The sequence below is a fragment of the Brienomyrus brachyistius genome, chromosome 24, assembly GCF_023856365.1.
Source record: "Brienomyrus brachyistius isolate T26 chromosome 24, BBRACH_0.4, whole genome shotgun sequence".
NCBI classification, from domain to species: Eukaryota; Metazoa; Chordata; class Actinopteri; order Osteoglossiformes; family Mormyridae; genus Brienomyrus; species Brienomyrus brachyistius.
This window is the reverse complement of record NC_064556.1, coordinates 1,272,532-1,289,919: the sequence shown is the minus strand read 5'-3', so window position 1 is coordinate 1,289,919 and position 17,388 is coordinate 1,272,532. Positions and strand designations below refer to the sequence as shown.

Genomic DNA, 17,388 nt, shown 5'->3' with positions numbered 1-17,388 from the left:
CTCCAGTTTACAGTGGGAATACCCAGTAATACTGACCTCAGTATGTCCAGTTTACAGTGGGAATACTCAGTAATACTTACCTCAGTATCCAGTTTACAGTGGGAATACCCAGTACTACAGACCTCAGTATGTCTAGTTTACAGTGTGGTGTACCCAGTAATACTGACCTCAGTATCTCCAGTGTACAGTGTGAATCCCCCAGTCCAGCAGAGAGCAGCTTCACTCCTGAATCCTGCAGATCATTGTTACTCAGGTCCAGCTCTTTCAGGGGTGAGGAGTTTGATCTGAGAGCTGAAGCCAGCACCTCACAGCATTCCTCTGTGAGTTCACACCGGTCCACCCTTAGGAAAAAAACACTTATAAAACCACCTTTTGCATTGGTGCTCTGTACGTGAGCCATCACTGTCATCACAGAAGAGTTTTTGTAAAACAATGAATTTATTGTACAGTATATAAAAATATTTAATTTCTAAACTGCAACATAACTGTTACTTTCCTTTGTCTATTAGCTCTGCTGACCAACACAAACCAGGTGCTTAGAACGACTGGCTTTCTGCTTTACTGCTTAATTATTTCTAACGTGGTTTTCAGCTGATTAGTTTGCGGGATTTTAGGAGGTAGGAGAAGAACAAAGAATCTGTTTGTGTTTGTTTATTATGTTGCTGTTTAAGTGCATTATGGGTCATCCTGCCAAACGTCTTTTTGGGAAACACATTTTCTGTAACAGGGTAATTATTGTTAACTAAAATAAAATTGAAAAATTAGAAAACATTTTCATAAAAAATACTACTTAGCTAAAGTACTGGTATGTTTGTCTTTAATTACCATCAATCCCTGGAACAGCAATGGTCAGCTCTCAGCCTTAAAAGTATAGCGTTAGATCAGTGGGTAACGCTTGAGAGAGGTACTCCATGTCAGTATGGTGTGAGATCAGTGGGTAACGCTTGAGGGAGGTTATCCATGACAGTGTGGTATTAGATCAGTGGGTAACGCCGGAGGGAGGTTATCCATGTCAGTATGGTGTTAGATCAGTGGGTAACGCTTGAGAGGGGTTATCCATGACAGTATGGTGTTAGATCAGTGGGTAACGCTTGAGGGAGGTTATCTATGACAGTGTGGTAGTAGATCAGTGGGTAACGCTTGAGGGAGGTTATCCATGTCAGTATGGTGTTAGATCAGTGGGTAACGCTTGAGAGAGGTTATCCATGACAGTATGGTGTTAGATCAGTGGGTAACGCTTGAGAGGGGTACTCCATGACAGTATGGTGTGAGATCAGTGGGTAACGCTTGAGGGAGGTTATACATGACAGTATGGTGTTAGATCAGTGGGTAACGCTTGGGGGAGGTATTCCATGTCAGTATGGTGTTAGATCAGTGGGTAACGCTTGAGAGGGGTACTCCATGACAGTATGGTGTGAGATCAGTGGATAACGCTTGAGAGGGGTACTCCATGACAGTATGGTGTTAGATCAGTGGGTAACGCTTGAGAGGGGTACTCCATGACAGTATGGTGTGAGATCAGTGGGTAACGCTTGAGGGAGGTTATACATGACAGTATGGTGTTAGATCAGTGGGTAACGCTTGAGGAAGGTTATCCATGACAGTATGGTATTAGATCAGTGGGTAACATTTGAGGGAGGTACTCCATTTCAGTATGGTGCTAGATCAATGGGTAACGCTTGGGGGAGGTTATCCATGACAGTATGGTAAGTTGGTTGACAACGTCATCGTAACTGATGGTGTTTATAAGGGCACCAGAGCACCCAGGCCGCAGCTCCGTGGTCGACTACGTCATGGTAACTGATGGTGTTTGTAAGGGCACCAGAGCACCCAGGCCGCAGCTCCGTGGTCGACTACGACATGGTAACTGATGGTGTTTGTCAGGGCACCAGAGCACCCAGGCCGCAGCTCCGTGGTCGACTACGTCATGGTAACTGACGGTGTTTATAAGGGCACCAGAGCACCCAGGCCGCAGCTCCGTGGTCGACTACGTCATGGTAACTGATGGTGTTTATAAGGGCACCAGGGCACCCAGGCTGCAGCTCCATGGTCGACTACGTCATGGTAACTGATGGTGTTTATAAGGGCACCAGAGCACCCAGGCCGCATCTCCGTGGTCGACTACGTCATGGTAACTGATGGGACTGGCACTTGGTCACTTTTAATATCCGTTCTTAAATGTTTCATGTTCTTTTTATTATGTTCATTTTCACATGTATTCCTACACTTTTACTTTGTCTATTTTTACATTTTGCACTTTGTTTCTTATATTTTCTGTAAAGCACTTTGATTGACCTTGATGTATGAACATGTGCTAGACAAAGAAACTTGACTTGAACTGAAATTAAATGTCCACTCTTTACTCACTTCAGTTTCTCCAGTTTACAGCTGGGATCCTCCAGTACAGCAGAGAGCAGCTTCACTCCTGAGTCTCCTGGGTGGTTGTAGCTCAGGTCCAGCTCTCTCAGGTGTGATGGATTTGACCTCAGAGCTGAAGCCAGGGAAGAACAGCCTTCTTCTGTGACTCTACAGAATGACAGCCTGCAGAGAGACAGACAAAAACTCTCAGATAAATAAGATCACCTCATCATTACAAGTATTACTTTCAAGTAAATGTGAGTATTTTCATGCAGTGTGAGTCATTTCAACATTTACAGTTAAAAGTGTGGAATACCCAGTAATACTGACCTCAGTATCTCCAGTTTACAGCTGGGATCCTCCAGTACAGCAGAGAGCAGCTTCACTCCTGAGTCTCCTGGGTGATTGTAGCTCAGGTCCAGCTCTCTCAGGTGTGAGGGATTTGACCTCAGAGCTGAAGCCAGGGAAGAACAGCCTTCTTCTGTGACTCTACAGCCTGATAGCCTGCAGAGAGACAGACAAAAACTCTCAGATAAATAAGATCACCTCATCATTACAAGTATTACTTTCAAGTAAATGTGAGTATTTTCATGCAATGTGAGTCATTTCAACATTTACAGTTAAAAGTGTGGAATACCCAGTAATACTGACCTCAGTATCTCCAGTTTACAGCTGGGATCCTCCAGTACAGCAGAGAGCAGCTTCACTCCTGAGTCTCCTGGGTGATTGTAGCTCAGGTCCAACTCTCTCAGGTGTGAGGGATTTGACCTCAGAGCTGAAGCCAGGGAAGAACAGCCTTCTTCTGTGACTCTACAGCCTGATAGCCTGCAGAGAGACAGACAAAAACTCTCAGATAAATAAGATCACCTCATCATTACAAGTATTACTTTCAAGTAAATGTGAGTATTTTCATGCAATGTGAGTCATTTCAACATTTACAGTTAAAAGTGTGGAATACCCAGTAATACTGACCTCAGTATCTCCAGTTTACAGCTGGGATCCTCCAGTCCAGCAGAGAGCAGCTTCACTCCTGAATCCTGCAGATCATTGTCACTCAGGTCCAGCTCTCTCAGGTGTGAGGAGTTTGACCTCAGAGCTGCAGCCAGCACCTCACAGCATTTCTCTGTGAGATTACAGTTGTCCAACCTGGAAAATAAACCATTTTAAGACACAATTTACACTTAGTTAATGGTACTCTCTATTATTAACGATGCCTGTGAAAATTATATATGACATTTTCCGTAACATATTCAGACCAATGAAACAGCTTCCACTGCAGTCGTCAGCCATCTTTCTGCCAGGTGTCCCCAAAGTAGGGCTGGGTACCGACCAAAATGCTCTGATCCTATCGAGGATCGAAAATTCTCTTTCGGTACCAAATTCCGAATAGCCAAACACTTATCTCAACGTCTGTCAGCTAATCAGCATGCCGTATACTCGTGTGAAGATCTAAAGTCGCTGCTGATTGGCTGTCTAATGTAAAGTCACACAAACACGTTATAGAGCAGTAATGTACATCCAGAGACAAACCTGGGAAGCGGTTCGCATGTGTGTTGTTTTTGTTTATCACATAATGTAAATAATGCCTAAGAATCAAAAGTGTGGCTTCGCATGTTTCCAAACTGCAACCATTTAGTCGCTTTTGTGACCATTATTGGAGACATTTTATGAGTCCCTGTACCTGACATTTTATTTTAGTCGCCCCTGCACCTGTGTCCTCATTCATGTCCAAATATGCCACCATATAGCGGCTGGCCATGCCGTGGTATATCATGTGAAACACCCGGAGAGAGCGAAAATTGGGGTGTGTGTGTGTATGCATGTGTCTGTATGCATGTGTGTGTGTATGCATGTGTGTCTGTATGCATGTGTGTGTGTATGCATGTGTCTGTATGCGCATGTGTGTGTATGCATGTGTGTGTGTGTGAGATCGAGATCATCGGAACTCGGTCCAGCTGCCGGTCCCCGGAGGCACTACTGAGGAGGCGCTTACATGGATGATTTGATTATTGTCTGACCACAAGCACCGGCGCTAACATGGAAGTTACGCGGAAATGCAGAGACAGAGCGCATGGAAGTATTTTCGAACCGCAACAAGACTGAATACGTTTTCGCTGCATCTCCATATATTGCTGCATGTACCGCGTGTGGAATCCCTGTGTTACTAGGTGTGTAATTAGTTCAATATATTTAAGTGAGTTTCTGTGAGTGTCTCCCGAGTCCGGTTATTGACGTTAGTTTGATGTGTTGCTCCATGATCCTGCATGTGTTCTCCCCGAATAAAACCCTCGTTTCTCTCACTCCTGCTTCTCTTTCCCTGCTCTGTGCCTTCGATCTAAGACAGCTGACCAGATTTATTTGTGAATTATAAACACGTCCCAGGTAATAAGTAAAATATAAATAAATGCCCCAATATGATCGCAATAGATCCCCCAGTAGCTAAACAATAACTAACAAAACGACTTGTTCAAATGAAAGATTTCTCCTATAATGTTAAATGTATTTTTGTCATCCAGCGCCCCTACAGCCATTGGTATTAAGGGTCTTAGCCAAGGGCCCTGCAATGACATCACTGCCCGGCCAGGAGATCTGAACCAGTGACCTCCACTCAAGGGCACAGAGTCCGAACCCGCAGAGTCACGTAGAACACCCAGTATTTACAGAAATACTTCCTCCATTATCCAACACTGAAAATAATTTCTGAGTGTTTTTCCCAGTATTAAGGCAAACTGGAACTTTCTGTAAAATTCTGCCTCGTGCTTGATTGTCACACAAAGGATGGTCACGGAAAACCTGTATTTTAATGACATCACTACCTTCAGTCAATATAAAATCTGGGTTACAAAAACATCCAGCCTGGTTATTAATCCAACAGGGGAAATAATATATTTATACAGTTTCATCGTATATTTAAAACGATGTTAGTCTATTATTGCCTGACTAGCTGTCGTCGCATCCTCAGCTAGGAGCAGCTGGAGCCAGCAGAGGGCGCCAGTGAGCAGTCAGAGACAGCAGTCTTCTGGAAGCTCCCAGCTCTGGGCTCCATCACATGGACACACCTGCTGACAGTAACACTCACATACCATTTCTGTGGGGCTGGTGTGTGACTCAGCAGGCTAAGCCTCTGTGCCTGTGATTGGAGGATCACTGGTTAGACACTCAGCAGAACAGTCACATGTCTGTGGGCCTGGATGTCAGCTGACCCTGTGCTGTGACCCCTAAGCTTGGTCTCACCTGTAAATGTGTCTGTGTCTCTCATGGAGAGTGAGAAGAGATGCATTCCAATGTACCTCTACTTGTGCAAATAAAGGATCATTTCACTCATAACCCCCTCAGACAAGGACCCCCTTTGTTTCTATAGCAGGTTAGGATGCACACAGGGTTGTCATGGAAATGACACTTTTGTGTTTTTACTACATTACTACCCTCAGTCATTATAAGATCTGGGTTCCAGATTATCAAAAAACAATCCAGCCCAGGAATTAATCCATAAGAAGGAATAAATTGAATATTTTAAATATTTTAACAAAGTAAATCTGTTCCTGCCAGACAAGATACTGTTTCACATCCTGACTTACAGAGCTCTCCTAGATGTCTTGACCACAGGCAGCAGCCTCCAATGCTCCTTATCTGATCTGATGAATTTCTTCAGATCAAACACATCCAGCTCCTTATCTGACATCAGCATCACAAAGGCCAGAGCCGAGTACTGTGCAGGTGAGAGGTCTTCTGCTGAAAGACGTCCTGAATTCAGGTATCTTTGTATTTCCTCTACTAGAGAGTTGTCACCCAGCTCATTAAGACAGTGGAAGAGGTTGATGGTCCTTTCTGGAGATAAATTCTCCTGTATTTTCTCCTTGATGTATTGAGCTGTTTCTGTAATGTTATGTGAGCTGGTTCTTGTCTTTCCCAGTAGGCATTTTAAGAATGTTTTTAAAGTCTTATGTGAGCTGGTTCTGGTCTTTACCAGTAGTCTTTGTAACAGAGTCTTACTGGAGTCTGTTGAGAGGCCCAGGAGGAAGCGGAGGTAGAGGTCCAAGTGTCCATTCTTGCTCTCTAATGCCTGATCCACTGCAGTCTTCAGCAGTTTAGCTGATGAGTTTGACAGAAACGCATATAAAGCAGCGAGATACTCCTGGACGCTCAGATGCACAAAGCAGTACACCTTCTCCTGATACAGCCCATATTCCTCTTTAAAGATGTCTGTGCACAATCCAGAGTAAACTGAAGCTTCAGTGACATCAAGGTCATTCTCTGTCAGATCTTGCTCATAAAATATGAGATTGCCTTTCTCAAGGTTGTCAAAAGCCAGCTTACCAAGTTTTATCAGGGATTCCTTACTAGATTCAAAGCATTTATTAAGCTTGGTTTCACTTTTTTTCATGTACTTGTCATTTTTTAAACCTGTCTGAAAGATCAGGAAGTGTGTGTACATGTCTGTCAGAGTGCTTGGAATTTCTCCCCTGTCAGTCTCACTAAAAAGCTTCTCAAGGACAGTGGCTGAAATCCAGCAGAACACAGGTATGTGGCACATGATGAAGAGGCTCCTTGATGATTTCACATGTGTGATAATCCTGCTGGCCAGGCTCTCATCACTGAATCTCCTGCTGAAATACTCCTCCTTCTGGGCATCACTGAACCCTCGTATCTCTGTCACCCGGTGGACACACTCAGGAGGTATCTGATTGGCTGCTGCTGGCCGGGAGGTTATCCAGAGGAGAGCGGATGGGAGCAGATTCCCCTTAATGAGGTTAGTCAACAGCACATCCAGTGATGTTTTCTTTGTTACATCAAACCAGCTCTCATTGTTCTGAAAATCTAGAGGAAGGCGACACTCATCCAGACCATCAAAGATGAATAAGACTTTGTACCTAAAAAGCTCAGAAGATTCAACTGATTTGAGATCAGGGACAAAGTGTTGAAGCAGTTCAATCAGACTGTATTCCTTCTTAATCAAATTCAGGTCCCGGAAAGGAAGAGCAAATATGAAGTGAACATCCTGGTTTGCTTTTCCTTCTGCCCAGTCAAGAATAAATTTCTGCACAGAGATTGTTTTCCCGATACCTGCCACCCCTTTACTGAGTACAGTTCTCATAGGTGTCTCACACCCACATAAGGGTTTAAATATATCATTGCACTTGACTGTAGTATCTTCTGTTCGCCTTTTCTTGGATGCTCTTTCAATCTGTCTCACTTCATGTTCATCATTGACTCCTCCAGTCCCACCTTCAGTTATGTAGAGTTCTGTGTAAATCTCATTGAGGAGTGTTGGCTGTCCTCCCTTAGCTTTCCCTTCAAATACACGCTCACATTTCTGCTTCAGGTTCCCTTTGATTCCGCGCTGACATTGTGACAGAAGATGCCCTGAAATGAAATGAGAGGTAAATAAACAGACTTTTCAAAAACCAATTTTTTTTACTCATACAAGCAAAACTGAATCATATTAAATTAAATGATAAACTGAAATGTAATACATGTTTTTTAAAATACCATTTTTCTGCGACCAAACAAACACACACAGAATGAGATTCAGCTCTTACTCTTCTCCAGTAGGTCAGCAAGATCATTTTGCTCCATGGTCCTCAGGATGTACAGTGTGATATTCAGAGCTCCATCTCTACCACAGGTCTTCTGCATCTGACCATCATTGTCCAGGCCATTGTCCTCCTCCAGTTGAGGCTCAGAGCACTCTGGGTAATTCTGATCTAGGTACCTCGTGATCTTCTTCAGCTCGTCCTTCAGGAACTTAACAGCATTTTCCTCTAGTGACTAAATGCACAGTCACAGTTAATTATTGCTACTTGAACTAAACCATTTCATAGTTTTATTTAGTGACTCATAGGGTTGAATAACTTTTCATTAACATTATTAGTTTCTTACTGTACAGCTGTATAAAATATAAACCAATTGACACAACACTTCAGAAAATATATATCAGCCATAAATGCAAACCTTCAATATGGAAGAGAAACCCGGTTTCTCCTGTAGATCTGATCTGCATTCTTCCATTTGGTCTCTGTCAAAAAGGCAGAAATATAAAGACCTCAAATCATCTACAAAAATGTAACAGAAGGTCTGTAACGGTCCCCATTAAAAGTGCTCTTGCTGCTGACAGAATAACCTAGTGGTGGATTTTAATGTGTAAAGGTGTAAGACACCTTTTTAAGCTTTATTCATTAGGGCGGCTTCAGAACATCAATCTTCTCATAACAGCAGAAGAGAACCAGTGACATCCTGCTCCACCACAGAGACACAGCAGGCAGGACAGACAGTCTGATATGCTGCCCTTTGTACTCAGTGGGTTTTAGGGAGATTAACTTGATTTCAAACAGATTTCGGCTTGATTAGCAGAACTAACTAACAGCATTTCATTCACCATCCTCAGTCAGCAAACTGAGTAAATAGCCTGAGAATTTATGATGGTCTTTGACAGGAAGCTCAATATTGGCATTTTCACAAACACATTTTGACAGTGAGCCTGTCAACAACAGCCTTTATTTTCTGTTCATGCTTAAATTGTCGATGCAGGATAAAGTATTATCTCCTCCATTGAATTAAAAACTCTCAAGTAAGTGATTACAGTACCATTTTTGGGTTTGCCCAGGATTTTAATGACTAATTGCCGTAATTACATCTAAATTAGAAAGAAATGCTGTACATTTGGATCGACAAATAAAATCAAATTGGCACAACTAAAATTAGTTAATACAGTCAACGACGGATATATTTTATGGATATAAAATTATACAGTTATGCCAACACCAGGTGTAACTGTCATACATAAACTAAACTGAATACAGACAACTAAACTGAGAAAATGATAAACCGATACCACTGCAGTAGTATTCAGTTTATCATCTTATTCAGCCAATTAGCAAATTTATGTAAATTGGGTATAATATAATCACAGTGCTCTATTTGGTTGTCTGAGCTAATTGCTGCATGCCGACTGGCTCCCCGCCATCAGTATTGCAGTACTCTATTTGGTTGTCTGAGCTAATTGGTGCGTGCCGACCGGCTCCCCGCCTTCAGTACTGCAGTACTCTTTTTGGATGTCTGAGCTAATTGCTGCATGCCGACTGGCTCCCCGCCATCAGTATTGCAGTACTCTTTTTGGTTGTCTGAGCTAATTGGTGCATGCGGACCGGCTCCCCGCCTTCAGTACTGCAGTACTCTATTTGGTTGTCTGAGCTAATTGGTGCGTGCCGAACGGCTCCCCGCCTTCAGTACTGCAGTACTCTTTTTGGATGTCTGAGCTAATTGCTGCATGCCGACTGGCTCCCCACCTTCAGTACTGCAGTACTCTTTTTGGTTGCCTGAGCTAATTGGTGCGTGCCGACCGGCTCCCCGCCTTCAGTACTGCAGTACTCTTTTTGGTTGCCTGAGCTAATTGGTGCGTGCCGACCGGCTCCCCCCCTTCAGTACTGCAGTACTCTTTTTGGATGTCTGAGCTAATTGCTGCATGCCGACCGGCTCCCCGCCTTCAGTACTGCAGTACTCTTTTTGGTTGTCTGAGCTAATTGCTGCATGCCGACTGGCTCCCCGCCTTCAGTACTGCAGTACTCTTTTTGGTTGCCTGAGCTAATTGGTGCGTGCCGACCGGCTCCCCGCCTTCAGTACTGCAGTACTCTTTTTGGATGTCTGAGCTAATTGCTGCATGCCGACCGGCTCCCCGCCTTCAGTACTGCAGTACTCTTTTTGGTTGTCTGAGCTAATTGCTGCATGCCGACTGGCTCCCCACCTTCAGTACTGCAGTACTCTTTTTGGTTGCCTGAGCTAATTGGTGCGTGCCGACCGGCTCCCCCCATTCAGTACTGCAGTACTCTTTTTGGTTGCCTGAGCTAATTGCTGCATGCCGACCGGCTCCCCCCCTTCAGTACTGCAGTACTCTTTTTGGTTGCCTGAGCTAATTGCTGCATGCCGACCGGCTCCCCGCCTTCAGTACTGCAGTACTCTTTTTGGTTGCCTGAGCTAATTGGTGCGTGCCGACCGGCTCCCCGCCTTCAGTACTGCAGTACTCTTTTTGGTTGCCTGAGCTAATTGGTGCGTGCCGACCGGCTCCCCGCCTTCAGTACTGCAGTACTCTTTTTGGTTGCCTGAGCTAATTGGTGCGTGCCGACCGGCTCCCCGCCTTCAGTACTGCAGTACTCTTTTTGGTTGCCTGAGCTAATTGCTGCATGCCGACTGGCTCCCCACCTTCAGTACTGCAGTACTCTTTTTGGTTGCCTGAGCTAATTGGTGCGTGCCGACCGGCTCCCCGCCTTCAGTACTGCAGTACTCTTTTTGGTTGCCTGAGCTAATTGCTGCATGCCGACCGGCTCCCCGCCTTCAGTACTGCAGTACTCTTTTTGGTTGCCTGAGCTAATTGCTGCATGCCGACCGGCTCCCCGCCTTCAGTACTGCAGTACTCTTTTTGGTTGCCTGAGCTAATTGCTGCATGCCAACCGGCTCCCCCCCTTCAGTACTGCAGTACTCTTTTTGGTTGTCTGAGCTAATTGGTGCGTGCCGACCGGCTCCCCGCCTTCAGTACTGCAGTACTCTTTTTGGTTCCCTGAGCTAATTGGTGCATGCCGACTGGCTCCCCGCCTTCAGTACTGCAGTACTCTTTTTGGTTCCCTGAGCTAATTGGTGCATGCCGACTGGCTCCCCGCCTTCAGTACTGCAGTACTCTTTTTGGTTCCCTGAGCTAATTGGTGCATGCCGACTGGCTCCCCGCCTTCAGTACTGCAGTACTCTTTTTGGTTCCCTGAGCTAATTGGTGCATGCCGACCGGCTCCCCGCCTTCAGTACTGCAGTATTCTTTTTGGTTCCCTGAGCTAATTGGTGCATGCCGACTGGCTCCCCGCCTTCAGTACTGCAGTACTCTTTTTGGTTCCCTGAGCTAATTGGTGCATGCCGACTGGCTCCCCGCCTTCAGTACTGCAGTACTCTTTTTGGTTCCCTGAGCTAATTGGTGCATGCCGACCGGCTCCCCGCCTTCAGTACTGCAGTACTCTTTTTGGTTGTCTGAGCTAATTGCTGCATGCCAACCGGCTCCCCCCCTTCAGTACTGCAGTACTCTTTTTGGTTGTCTGAGCTAATTGGTGCATGCCGACCGGCTCCCCGCCTTCAGTACTGCAGTAGTACTTATAGGTGGGTAACCCTAGAAGAATCCTGAAGGGTTCTCTTCAATGGTTGGGCTACAGCAGGGTAACATGAGCTGATCTTTATCTATTCTTCTTGTGAGAGGAGGACAAGCAGGAAAGAAAAAACAGAATACATACTGCCAGGGAAATCTAAGGAATTCCTTGCATAGCACCTACCCATATGATAAATCCTTATTGGTCCACCTTTAGAGTCCCCCCCCCAGGAAGACCAAAGCCTGTCAACCAGCCACTGATCAGCACACAAGAGCAAAGCCTGCAAAGATCCAATCTTGTTGCTCCAACTAACATGTTTAACTATATGTGGGGTTTATACACTTATCCTATTCGACACCATTATGGTGAATTTAGTTTAAAAAAAAGTCTTAAATCAAAGGCAGGCCTGTCAAGCTATGCAAATATACATCCAACACCATTGGTCTACAGGGGAGTTGGCAGTTCTATGAGCTGCACAGCAAAGCTTTCTGCATATATTACCCACAATTCCAGGCCAACACTGGTCATCAAAGTGGCCGTACATGAACAAAGCCACCCCCTGGAAATAAAATACTTCTTATACCACTCTGAAATCCGGTTCCATAAGTCTTTCTGTTGGCTCAAAACCAACATAAAATCACAAGTAAGAGCTAAGAACAAGTTTTTGTTCAGAACACCAGTTTCTAATCTTCAAGAACAATCAAATCTAAGCTGACAAAGTTTTAATAAGAAAAGAGAAAAGGCTGTAAGGTCCATATGGGTCAGAGTCTCTCATGACGGCTGGTGGATCTGGGGCGGCTCCTATGGTCCTCATATGAGTTCTTGGGTGAACATTAACATGGGGCACATACAGACCACCCAGTTTGTACTCGTGTGCCGTCCATATGGGCTTGTAATCTGGGGAGGGGTGGAGTCACAGTGGTTTAACACTCTGTGGTGTCAATTCAACACAATAAGAGTTAGCAAAGTGTGACACTCTAAAAACAACATTGTCTACACTCTAAAGAAAGCCCAGCAGTGAGTTCACTTCCCGAATGAAGCAGCAAGCCTGGCCATGCTCATCAAGTTCCACAGAGGCACCATGGAGAGTGTTCTGATAAGCTGTAGTGAGCATAACTGTGCTCACAAACACTTTATCCAGAGCACTGTTTTGTATGTGAACTGATGGTCACACACTGAACTCTGTTTGCACACTGCACTGTGCCTTTGTGCACTGTGCCTTTGTGCACTGTGCCTTTGTGCACTGTGCCTTTGTGCACTGTGCCTTTGTGCACTGTGCCTTTGTGCACTGTGTCTTGCACTTCGGATCACTGAGCTCCTCAGCACTGAATAGATATTCTCATCAGCTACAAATCCAGTGTCTGCTGTTGTACTTCAGCGTGTTGGTTTGGACACCCTGGTCAGGCACAGAGAGCTTCCCCTGCCAAACTAAGCTTTAAGCTCAGTGTCAGACCAGTTAAACTGCTTTTAACGTGTCTATGTATTTTACGGTAGTTAACTGTACTGGGGCCTTTTCTCCTACCTGTACACTGCCCTGTCCTTGTTATATTCACACTGTGGATCCTGAGCTCCGGCCTGTTGTCTCTGCATGCTGGTATATGGTGAGATGACAGTAATGGTCACTTTGATTTAAATGATTCTAACTATCATTACTGAAGCTAAAACAATACATGAACTAAGTAGATTTCCGTCTAATTAACAAAATTAAAAATCAAGCTGATAATAATTCTGATGTAAGGACATAGAGAGGTATATGGTGTTGCAGTACAAACATATTTTATTGGTAGTTTTTACGATACCAAAGTGAGGAATCATTTAAATCAAAGTGACCTTTAAGTCACTTTGAATAGTCACTTTTGAATACCTCCCCATAGTTGGAAGGACAGATGGACTTTTCTAGCTCCTACAAAACGTCATGATTGAGTGCTTTTGGCTATTTCAGTTCAAGTGCATTTCACAAGAGCCCCAGAGATAATCACATCATTACTTTAGGTTAGTACTATTTAAAAAGGTAACAAAGAATTTTATGTTTGTTTTTATTTAATTTCAGCTTGTTTCAGAATCAGTTCACATTTATAGTTCTTGTTTAATTGTAGTTTTTATTTTCGTATCTTATTTTATTCCAGTTTATGGAAGTGTTTGCATTAACAATTATATCCTTGCCTTACAAGAGATATTATGTGGTACTGAAATGTGGTCCTCCTCTCACAAGAAGAATAGATAAAGATCAGCTCATGACCAATCTCGACCAATCAGAATCAAGGATAATCCACTTCCTCTTATGACGTCAGAAGCGGAGAATTAAGCTCCGCCCAAGGTACCACATAATATCTCTTGTAAGGCAAGGATATAATTGTTAATGCAAACACTTCCATAAACTGGAATAAAATAAGATACGAAAATAAAAACTACCTTGGGCGGAGCTTAATTCTCCGCTTCTGACGTCATAAGAGGAAGTGGATTATCCTTGATTCTGATTGGTCGAGAGTTTATGCCCATATATGGTATCAATACATGCTTATGCCACGTTTTGCAGATAGGGGGCGAAATGGTTTTGGGAGACTGCCGTTATGTACATATATGGTATCAATACATGCTTATGCCACGTGCTGCCGATAGGGGGGTTTGGGAGATTAAACTTTAATAGAATAAAAATACATTACATGTATTTTATTAATGTGCTTTTTTAATTACGTTTTTAAGGAATAATAAAACATAGAACAGGTTGATGGCAAGCTAGCGCATACACGTTCAGCGGGGGCGTCCGTCCGGCCCGTAGCCCCGTGTTGTTAGTAAGCGCCGCGGCGTATTTTAAAAGAAGGCACCAAAATGTTTTAAAGAAGAAAGCACCAAAAGAAGAAAACCCTTAGTGTTATTTTAAAAGAAAAGCAGTGTGAATTTAAACAAACATGCCCGAAAGAAGCAGCAGAAGAGCAAATTTAAACAAGCGCAAACGATAGCAGCACAACCAAACCAAACCAATAAACATACAGCCCGTCGTTTTAAAAGGAGAGCACTCATTTAGTTTTAGAAGAAATAGGACGAAACGATCCCGGAGACTCGCCACATGCAACTACTCTGTTTGAACAACGCGGGGCGGAATGGACGATCGCTAGTCCGGCGTTTGGCGCATGCGCACCCACACCGCCTCCCCTTTCAAAATGGCGACGCCGACGGAGCGCCTGTTTTAGCAAATAAAACACCTATAGCCGTAATGTTTTTAAGGAATGAAGCACTTTTCTGCCAATGTGAATAATAAAGTAAAGCGGTCTGAGCATTTTCGACAGCAATAATCAAAGAATAACGCGGTTAATTCTTGTTTAAGCGAGCGCATGCGCGTAGATCCACACAGCATTTCCTTTATTGAGCCAGCTCGTTGCGTCAAGCACCTGTCAAATGGCGAGCAATTGTCAAATTGTCTCATACAGACGGTTCCAGCCATGAGTTTGATGACACCAGCGACGCTCCATAACTGTGACTTAGTGCCGCTAAACCCAACATGGGCACCCCGCAAGCCGTGGAGACAACGCAAGCATGGGGCTCTGTGCAGCATATTCTCGTATAAAGATTGTATCTGTATAAAACTCGAGAAAAAGTTTGAACAAAGTGAGATCGACGGGGGATCATTAGCCCCTCCCCATTTGTGGCAGTAGCAACCAATAAGATGAGAGAAGGCTGTACTTAACCATGGTGAAAAACGTATTAATACCCATCGCGCCTGTGAGCCAGCACTCAAAGACAACGAGACACAACTCCCCAGCTTGCAATGGCGTGCAAACAGACAATTTCGACTATCCCGCCATCTCCTGAAACGATCACGCTGCCACTGATAGAAGAGAATACTTTTGGACTGCTGCTGAACAACGCTGAAACCTGCCCTCGGCGGCCACCGATACCGCAATCGACTTTTGGGCTGTGACTTGACAACTCACCAGAGCCTTTTGACCTTCAGCAGGCCGCATCATGGGGGCCGTATGGCGACCCGTGCCTTTCATCGGCACCCCCTTCGAGCCCAACATGGGCGCAATGGCCGTCATCGATGGTTGAGGCTGCAGCGGCGACCCCTCATGTATTCTTGGGAGCACCACGGTCCCCGTCACCGACGATCGACGAACTCTGCAAGCGTTTTGCTGCGCTGTCATTGTCTGAAGATGTTGTGGATGGGAGCATCACTGACTCGGCCATGAAAATTATCAAAGGGGCACTTGCCTGCATTCTGGATCATGTGATCGAGGAGGACTTGAAGGAGGACTGTGTAGGTTGCTCTGTGATGCATCCTAGCCAGCGTCGGCACACGTGCCTGTACGACCCCGAGCCATTTTACTTCTTTCACAATTTTGAAAAGTTGGCCAAAAAGCTGTATAGACCATGGTTTAAACACATCATCACGAAAGCGGTGTCGGTGTTCAATCCCCACCCCTCACCAGTGAAAGTACAGGGCGCTGTTGAGGCAGTCATGTGTGATCTTAAAGATGAAATAAATGTGCGGGAGAAATTGCGCGAGTTGAAACGTGAAGTTGAAGGGGCAGATTACGAGGGGGCTATAGATGACGCATATAATGAATTCTGTATTTTGCACGCATACAAACAACCCCAGGCTGATGTGTAAACGCTGAACTATGTGTTTCTGACAATTTTTGCATGCGTTCTAAATAAAATGAGTTGACTCAAAAACACTTTGTCATTATTGCTAGAGGTCCACGATGGATGATAAGCGCTTGAAACGTGTCTATTATACACCATCAAACCCTGGGTCTTTTGGAGGCCCCGACAGATTATACAGATCTCTGATAGATGAAGAAGAAGGTGCGGGTAATATAAATAAGAAACAAGTTGCTACATGGCTATCTGGTGAAGATGCGTACACATTACATAAACCGATCAGGTTTAACTTTAAAAGGAACAGAGTCTTTGTGACTAATATCGATTCTCAATGGCAAGCTGACTTGGTGGACATGTCGGCTTACGCGGAACAGAATGACGATTTTAAATACATGTTAACGTGTATAGACATTCTATCAAAATACGCATGGGTTCGATGTCTTAAAAGCAAGACGGGTGCAGAGGTGAAGAAAGTGTTTGAAAACATTCTCTCTGAAGGCAGGACCCCTAAAAAGCTACAAACCGACCACGGGACAGAGTTTTTTAACGCGTCGTTTCATAAGCTTACCGAGAAACATGGAATAATACATTTCGCCACTGGTAACGATGTCAAAGCGTCTGTAGTGGAAAGGTTTAACCGAACATTAAAGACACGAATGTGGCGTTATTTTACAGCTTATAATACAAGAAGGTATGTGGACATTGTACAAGACCTAGTGAGAGCGTACAATAACACCCACCACAGTACCATTAAAATGAAACCGGTTGAGGTAAATGCACAGAATGCGGCCCAAGTCTTCAACAACATTTATGGTTTGATGCCGAGTACATCTAAAAAGCACCGCTATAAGTTTAAAATTGGAGATGTGGTCAGGGTGTCTAAAGCACGGGGAAAATTCACCAAAGGATACGAGCAAACTTTTACGGACGAGTACTTTACCGTCGCCGAACATCTACTTAGAGCACCGCCGGTGTATAGGTTAAAAGATTATGACGGCGAAATCATAGAGGGGACATTTTACACCGAAGAGCTACAAAAGATCAGACTAGACAAAGACAAAAACTTCAAAGTTGAGAAAATCGTTGCGGAAAAAACGCAGCGTGGTAAAAAAATGTTTTTAGTGAAATGGCAGGGATGGCCAGACAAATTTAACAGCTGGGTTCCTGCTAAACAAGTAGTTGACATATAAGTGCGACGGGCCGTGTTTGTAGTGTTCAGTTCCACCAAAAGCGACCATGGAGGAAAGCGGCTTTTATGTCACGCTCCCAAGCAATGCGTCTATGGATGTTTTCCCACACAATACCATAT

At 44.4% G+C, this 17,388-nt stretch overlaps 1 protein-coding gene and 1 long non-coding RNA gene across 5 annotated transcripts in view; one reads left to right on the top strand and one right to left on the bottom strand.

Annotated features, from left to right (window-relative positions):
• Positions 1–17,388, bottom strand: part of LOC125719995 (NACHT, LRR and PYD domains-containing protein 12-like) — a 263,868-nt gene that overhangs the window by 178,315 nt on the left and 68,165 nt on the right. For both annotated transcript variants that reach the window (XM_048994927.1, XM_048994928.1), the window contains exons 13-16: positions 3,010–3,183; positions 2,689–2,862; positions 2,368–2,541; positions 168–341 (exon numbers count right to left, since the gene is read on the bottom strand). In XM_048994927.1, the coding sequence (XP_048850884.1) occupies positions 168–341; positions 2,368–2,541; positions 2,689–2,862; positions 3,010–3,183 (696 nt within the window). The remainder of the gene's footprint in view (positions 1–167; positions 342–2,367; positions 2,542–2,688; positions 2,863–3,009; positions 3,184–17,388) is intronic.
• LOC125720004 (uncharacterized) overlaps positions 340–17,388 on the top strand; it is a 49,645-nt gene continuing 32,596 nt past the window's right edge. For 2 of the 3 annotated variants that reach the window (XR_007385319.1, XR_007385317.1), the window contains exons 1-2: positions 340–1,100; positions 1,150–1,639. This is a non-coding gene — a long non-coding RNA (uncharacterized LOC125720004). The remainder of the gene's footprint in view (positions 1,101–1,149; positions 1,640–17,388) is intronic. The other variant, XR_007385318.1, reaches the window with a different exon arrangement.